Source organism: Prunus dulcis, chromosome 1 (genome assembly GCF_902201215.1).
Source record: "Prunus dulcis chromosome 1, ALMONDv2, whole genome shotgun sequence".
Taxonomy (NCBI): Eukaryota; Viridiplantae; Streptophyta; class Magnoliopsida; order Rosales; family Rosaceae; genus Prunus; species Prunus dulcis.
This window is the reverse complement of record NC_047650.1, coordinates 8,924,342-8,931,476: the sequence shown is the minus strand read 5'-3', so window position 1 is coordinate 8,931,476 and position 7,135 is coordinate 8,924,342. Positions and strand designations below refer to the sequence as shown.

General features: G+C 34.9%; 2 protein-coding genes across 3 annotated transcripts; both read left to right on the top strand.

The window, feature by feature from the left end:
• The first annotated feature begins 368 nt into the window (after window positions 1-368).
• LOC117620149 lies at window positions 369-4,702 on the top strand. 2 transcript variants are annotated; one of them, XM_034350383.1, is made up of 8 exons: window positions 369-496; window positions 607-776; window positions 883-1,171; window positions 1,309-1,475; window positions 1,657-1,821; window positions 3,376-3,795; window positions 3,887-4,005; window positions 4,130-4,702. In XM_034350383.1, the coding sequence occupies exons 1-5, from the start codon at window positions 411-413 to the stop codon at window positions 1,809-1,811; spliced, it is 867 nt and encodes a 288-aa protein (XP_034206274.1). In that variant the 5' UTR covers window positions 369-410; the 3' UTR covers window positions 1,812-1,821; window positions 3,376-3,795; window positions 3,887-4,005; window positions 4,130-4,702. The 2 variants fall into 2 exon arrangements, with proteins under 2 accessions (XP_034206274.1, XP_034206202.1); XM_034350311.1 differs by having other exon boundaries at window positions 1,657-3,795.
• Window positions 3,710-4,413, top strand: LOC117636845 (ubiquitin carboxyl-terminal hydrolase 13-like). The gene is made up of 3 exons (XM_034371574.1): window positions 3,710-3,795; window positions 3,887-4,005; window positions 4,130-4,413. Exons 1-3 carry the CDS (start codon window positions 3,710-3,712, stop codon window positions 4,411-4,413), a joined length of 489 nt encoding a protein of 162 aa, XP_034227465.1.
• Window positions 4,703-7,135: the final 2,433 nt, after the last annotated feature.

Genomic DNA, 7,135 nt, shown 5'->3' with positions numbered 1-7,135 from the left:
TCCTAACAGAGAAAAACAAACATAGATTCTTCCCTAAAATTTGTCTGGGTTGTGGTTAGGAGAACCCGTCCATTAATTGTACAACTTCCCTTCTGCTGGTTCAGTTTGCCAACAACGGCGGTCTTCTTGAAGCAAAGTACTGTGTGTTCATCCTAAAAAATACTTCGTTGGTAAACTTTTGCTGCCATGGGTACTCTTAACATCATCCAAGATGGTAAGATGTTTTTTCTGCCCCTATGGGTGTTAGTTTAAACACTACTGAAAGGAAATTTAATTTTACAATTATAGACTGAGGATGCATTAAGATTTTAGCACACTAATGGTTGTTTTGTTTTGTTTTTGTTGTCCTTCATTATTTGGGTTCAGGGATTTTGAGGTCATTTTCACAATCAACCCCAACTCATTACACTATGAAAATACAGTCTTTTTCATTCCTGTACAAAAATAATGTGGCTAGTATTGAGTCAGGGGATTTCGAAGCTGGAGGATACAAATGGTAAATCCTTATTCTCATATCCGCTGATTAAACAAACATGTTGTTGTGTAACTTGTGATTAAAATTTGTTATTATTGCTACATGCATGAGACTACTATGATTGCTCACAGGATATTGAGGCTCTATCCAAATGGTGACTTGAAGAAGAATGTGGTGGACCACATCTCTTTCTACCTGGTAATCTCTGGATCAGCCTATTTCCAAGATGGTTGGGAACTTAATGCTTTTTTCAGATTGTTTTTGCTCGATCAGATAAAAGGCACCTACTTGGTACTTGAAGGTATATTATCTAGCTTCACTCTAATTCTGATCCAGCAGATGGGTATTATTTTTCAAATGCATTGTTCATTTGCTGATCCTTTTAACTTTCATGTTGCTTCAATTAGATGCCAATAAAAAAGTAAAGTGTTTTCATGGGAAGATGCTTTATTCGGGTTTCGATCAATTTATCCCTCTGGAATCATTTGTGGATCCTTCCAATGGTTATCTCATTGATGACACCTGTGTGTTTGGAGCTGAGGTCTTTGTTTCTGAAAAAAGCAGAATAGTTAGAGAAGATTGCCTATCAATGATCAAGAATCCTGTCATGTACCAGCATGCTTGGAAGATTGAGAAGTTTTCAGAGTTAAAATCTGGATATTTCTCAGAAGCATTTAAAGCTGGTGACTACAAATGGTATCTCTGATCAGTAACACTTCCTGTTGAACTTATTTAGAATTTGGTTCAAAATAATAAATTGATCTTCAAGATCAAACTTTTAAACTGCAGGTAATCTAAAATTGTTCTTATTCTTCATGTTTTGATTGCGGCAGGAAGATACTTATCTATCCCAAGGGATATGGCCTTGGAAAGGGTAGTCATCTTTCTCTTTACTTGGGATTGTCTAATCCTAAAACCCTACCTCCTGGCTCTGGAATATTTGCAGCGCATTGTGTGCGCATTGTAGATCAAAAGCACACTAAGCATGTTTTCGTTAAAGGTAAAGTCTAATGGCCTGCCACAGGCTCATGAGGGTTTATTTTATGTTCCTTAGATTTTGCTCTGTTTTGGAAATCTCTCTTTTCAGTACACTTCTCCATGCAACCACGAAACATGGCCCAAATAAATTTTGGCTGAAGCTGCAGCATCAACTGAGAATGATTTTTGTTTTCTGCTTGTAGGGTATAACTGCTTCAGTGCCTCGCGTCTGGCTCAGGGTTGTCAACGTCTCATTAAGCTGGACCTTTTCCGTCGGGCAGGCAGTGGTTTTTTGAAGAAGGATACTTGCTTAGTGGAGGCAGAGGTCACTGTACACGGAATTGCTAAAGCTCTTTAATCAGCTTATGGTAAGTTGAGGTAGTAATGTAATATTTTGTGTTCAAAACATGTTCTTGAATTTTCCTAGAGCTAAAGTTAGAGTGGTCTTGACCAAAAAAAAAAAAAAAAAAGGTTAGAGTGGTAGGTTTGGCATATATAGTTTGGAGAGGTTTCTTTATAAGAGAACCTGGTGGTGGTGAAGTTACAATGGTCTCAGGTATCCTCATGTGTCCTTTTTCAGGTTTATTTACGTTTTTTTTACAACACCACCATTTTATTGAAGTCAAGACATGTATTCAACTGTTTTGAAGTTTAAGGTTATATTGGTTTTTTCTCTTGCAAAGTGACAAAATTCTCTCAATTATATTTGGTCATGTATGAAGAAAAGACATGTAAGATGCAAGTCACTGCCTGTTCATACTTAACTCCATGTAGCCATATCATGTGTGCTCACTTCACATTGTTCTACATATATGCCAAACCAAGATACAAGTCAATATGGTTCAATGACTTACTACATTGTGTTGGCTATAAGCAAAATAATTAAACCTAATGAAGTAGGAGAATTCTCGGATATAATGATCCTCGTCTGAAATAGTCAGATGGGCCGCCGTTTTCTTCTCTTGGAAATGGATGCAGAAGAGGTTATTTCATGTATTCAAGATCGAAAAGCACGCCTGTAAATATTTTGGAGCCAGGATCGAAAAGCATTTCCTCCCGGCGCCAGAATATTTACAGAGTATTCTCTAGGCCTTGTAGATCAAGAGCTTGCCAATCATCTTTCTTATAAATGTAAAGCCTCAAGACCTCTTTAATTTTTGTGTTTGATTTTCAACACACTTTTCAATTGAGCTGCAAAACAGGGTCCAGATACATTAATCCACGATATAAGCTGCATTAAAATTAAATTGAGAATCTTTTTTTTTTTTTGTCCCACTTGTAAATTATAACTGGTTCAGTGCCAAGAGGTGGATTTGAGGTCCTTCAAATTTCATTAAACTGGACCTTTTCAGTCAGACAGGCAAGGGTTTTTCTGTGAAGGATACTTGCATAGTGGAAGCAGAGCAGTCTGCTTAATTCTGTCATATGTGGGGTGCAACTGAATCTTTTCATTTTCCAATTATACCAAATTCAGGAAATATGTGTTGATGAAAAATAATATGGAAAATCCGTTTAATTAATTCAATATATGAAAATAAAAAAAGAAACTACAAACTAGAAAATAGCTTTTCATTTTTTCAATGAATGAACCTGTCTCTTTCTTTCTCTGTTTCTACAATACATACAATCTAACATGCATTTTTTCTCATCACTTCAACCCAAGGTGTATGCTCACCACCCTTCTCAATACTTGACTGGTTAATTTATTTATGTAACCATGGTTATGCTTATGAACATAGCTTAAGTATTAAGAAGGATACTGAGCATACACCTTGGGTTAAAGTGAGCAGAAATATTTCCATTTCAATATGACATTATTTCCTTTGGCTTAATAAAATTGGAAAACGAAGAGATTGATTGCACAACCAATGAATGTAGAAATACCTTGTTTAATGTGTATCAAGCTAATTCCTTTGTTTCAGTTTGTCAACAAGGGCAGCCTTCTTGAAGCGAAGTATATATTGCTGTTTATCCTAAAAAATAGTTCGTTGGTGAACTTCACTGCCATGGCTACTCTTAACATCGACCAAGATGGAAAGATAATTTCTCTGTCTCAACAACATCAAGTGCTGTGTGACCGTGTCTTAGTGTAAACCCTACACAAAGGAAATTCTACAATTATAGACTAAAGGAATATATGCATTAAGACTTCAGCACCCTAATGCTTCTATCTCTACGTGCCTTCTTGTGTTGCTGTATTATTTGGTTTCAGGGATTTTGAGGTCATTTTCACAATCACTACAAACTCATTACACTATGAAAATACAGTCATTTTCATCACTGAACAAAAATTATGTGGATAGTATTGAGTCAGGGGAATTCGAAGCAGGAGGACACAAATGGTAAATTATGTTCAATCTTCATCTTATCTTTATTTTCACAGTGCATATCTTGTGATGGTATAAGACTACTATATGATATGATTGCGCACAGGAAACTGAGGTTGTATCCAAATGGAAACTTGAAGAAGAATGTGGTGGACCACATCTCTCTCTACCTTTTTCAGATTGTTTTGCTTGATCAAAATAACGGCACGTACTTGGTTCTTGAAGGTATTATCTACTTCAGTCTGATTCTCATCCAGCAGATAGCCAACTACTTCTTTTCATAGTTTCATATTTTTCAAACACTTTGCTCATTTGCTGATCCTTTTAAACTTTCATGTGCTTCAATTAGATGCCAATAAAAAAGTAGAGTGTTTTCATGGGAAGATGCCTTGTTCGGATTTCGATCAATTTATCCCTCTAGAATCATTTGTGGAGGCTTCCAACGGATATCTCATTGATGACACCTGCGTGTTTGGAGCTGAGGTCTTTGCTTCTGAAGGAAGAATTATAGGCAAAGGAGAGTGTATATCAATGATCAATAATCCCGTTATGTACAAGCATGTTCGGAAGGTTGACAACTTTTCAAAGTTCTATGACTCAGAACCATTTATTGCTGGAGGCCACAACGGATAATGTTGACTCTTAGCCTTCCTCTTGCACTCATCACATTGCTTCCAAATATAAGAAATTGAAAAGTTTCTTTTTCTTCATGTGTTGGTTGTTATAGGATGATAAGCCTCTCTCCCAAGGGACATGGCAAGGGCAAGGGTAGGCATCTTTCTCTTTCCTAGGCATTGTCAGATAGAAAAGCACTTCCTCCTGGCTACAGAATATTCAGAGAGTATTCTCTGCGCCTTGTAGATCAAAAGCTTGCCAATCATCTTTCTTATAAATGTAAAGGCCTCTTAGGGCCTGTTTGGTATTTGATTTGAGTCCAATTTCTGTGTTAAATTTTTAACACACTTTTCAATGGAGCTGCAAAACAGGGTCCAGATACATTAATCTATTGTTGGGATCCTTCAAATTTCATTAAACTGGACCTTTTCAATCAGGCAGGCAGGGGTTTCTCTGTGAAGGATTCTTGCATAGTGGAAGCAGAGGTCACCATCCACGGAACTTCTGAAACACCGCAAGTCTGCTTAATTCTATCATATGTTTAATTCAGGCAGGCAGGTGTAATGTTGTTGCACATAGTGCTAAAATTCTGTTCTTGGCTTGTGTGAATATGAATGAAAGCATTGCTTCCAACCTTTTTCGTAACATTATTTATTACTTGCATGGTTAAGGGGAATCGCCGCCCGGCTATACTTAAGTTTTCAATTGTTTTTCAATAAATAGTATAGCCGCACGGCTATACTGTTTAAATATCATATAATTAAACAGTTCAGCCGCGTGGCCATACTGTTTAATTATATTATATTTCAAGAGTATCGCCGCACCACTATACTATTTATTTAAAAACATTTATAAAAAAAAACTTCAGTATAGCCGCATGGCTATACTATTTAATTTAATAGTATTTTATACGTAGAATGATGCATTCATATGTTAAAGACATGTAGAGAAGCATTTTGTATTTGATAAGGCATGTAGAATTTTAGGACAAGGCATGCTTTTGCTTATGCTTCACTTTTCAAACAATACTTTACATAAAGAATACTACCTTCTCTCCCACTACTATACCCATAAATATTTATTTGAAATTGAAAAATCTGTATAAAAAAAACATGTGTATTAGACATGAAACATACATACGTACATGTATTGTACGTTTGCTTTTTTAAAAATGTGTATTTTCTAAACTGCTCTTATCAATAAATGAAATTCAAGGAAAAAAACATTGAAAAACAATAAAGAACCCGGTATAGCCACACGGCTATACTATTTATGCTAAAAAGTTTTGAAAACACAATAAAAAGTTTTGAAAACACAAGTATAGCCGCTCGGCTATACTATTTATAAGAAAAATTTAGAAAATAACTGCAGTACCGCTACGGTACTATACTCTTTAAATAACTAAGGGTTTAGGCTAGCTGCGTGGCTATACGATTTATTAAAAAAAATTTAAAAAAAACTAAGTTAGCAGCGCAGCTATACTATTTATTTAAAAAAAAAATTTAAAAACTTCAGTTTAGCAGCACGGCTATTCTATTTAATTTTAATAGTAATTTATACGTAGAAGGATGCATTCATATGTTAAAGACATGTAGTGAAGCATTTTGTATTTGATACGGCATATAGGATTTTAGGACAAGGCATGCTTTTGCTTATGCTTCACTTTTCAAACAACACCTTACATGAAGAATACTACATTCTCGCTTACTACTATACTCATAAATCTTTGTTTGAAATTTGAAAATTTTGGACAAAAAACACGTGTATTAGACATGAAACATACGTAGGTTCTTGTATTGTACGTTTGCTTTTTAAAAAATGTGTATTTTCTAAACTACCCTTATCGATAAATGAAATTCAAGGAAATAATAATAATAATAAAATAAAGTACCCAGTATAGCCGTTTGGCTGTACTATTTATTTAAAAAAATTATAAAAAATAATTAAAAAGTCAGAAAATAACTGAAGTATAGCCGCCCGGCGATACTATTTATAAAAAAAAACTTAAGTATAGCCGCGCGGCCATTCTATTCACATGTATTATATTTAAAGAGTACAGCCTAGCGGCTATACTATTTAAGACAAAAAAAATATTAAAAAACTTCAGTTTAGCTGCGCAGGTGTACTATTTAATTATAATACTATTTTATACGTAGAAGGATGCATTCATATGTTAAAGACATATAGAGAAGCATTTTGTATTTGATATGGACATAAGATTTTAGGACAATGCATGCTTTTGCTTATGCATCACTTTCAAACAACACTTTACATGAAGAATACTATCTTCTCTCTTACAACCATACCCATAAATCTTTGTTTGAAGTTGAAAATTTTGTATATATAAAAAAAAAAAAAAACTTGTATTAGACATAAAACATACGTACGTACATGTATTGTACTTTTGCTTTTTTTAAAACATGTATTTTCTCAACCACTCTTCCAATCTTCAAGTTTGCGTTCTTCCTCTAATTGCCCTACATCTTCTTCATCTTCCAATCTCCAGATCTTGCATACCAGGTGTGTTACAAGTATTTTAAGCTTTAGCTGGCTCTAATGCTTTAGCAATTCCATGGAGAGTGACCTCTGCCTCGACCAAGCAAGTACTATTCACCAAATAACCCTTGTCTAACATTTTGAAATTTCCAGCTCATTTAAATCAAACTCCTATCAATAGTTCAGACAAGTTCTGACTACAGATATCTCTGACAAATCATTATTGGACACTTCCTGCATTGTC

What these genes read in the sequence shown, in the direction of transcription:
- LOC117636845 (XM_034371574.1), top strand. Translation starts at nt 3,710, where the DNA reads ATGAAAATACAGTCATTTTCATCACTGAACAAAAATTATGTGGATAGT. An exon ending in GAAGCAGGAGGACACAAATG is followed by an intron (nt 3,796 to 3,886) that starts GTAAATTATGTT and finishes GATTGCGCACAG; the next exon opens with GAAACTGAGGTTGTATCCAA. An exon ending in CACGTACTTGGTTCTTGAAG is followed by an intron (nt 4,006 to 4,129) that starts GTATTATCTACT and finishes TGCTTCAATTAG; the next exon opens with ATGCCAATAAAAAAGTAGAG.
- LOC117620149 (XM_034350383.1), top strand. Translation starts at nt 411, where the DNA reads ATGAAAATACAGTCTTTTTCATTCCTGTACAAAAATAATGTGGCTAGT. An exon ending in GAAGCTGGAGGATACAAATG is followed by an intron (nt 497 to 606) that starts GTAAATCCTTAT and finishes GATTGCTCACAG; the next exon opens with GATATTGAGGCTCTATCCAA. An exon ending in TAAGCATGTTTTCGTTAAAG is followed by an intron (nt 1,476 to 1,656) that starts GTAAAGTCTAAT and finishes TTCTGCTTGTAG; the next exon opens with GGTATAACTGCTTCAGTGCC.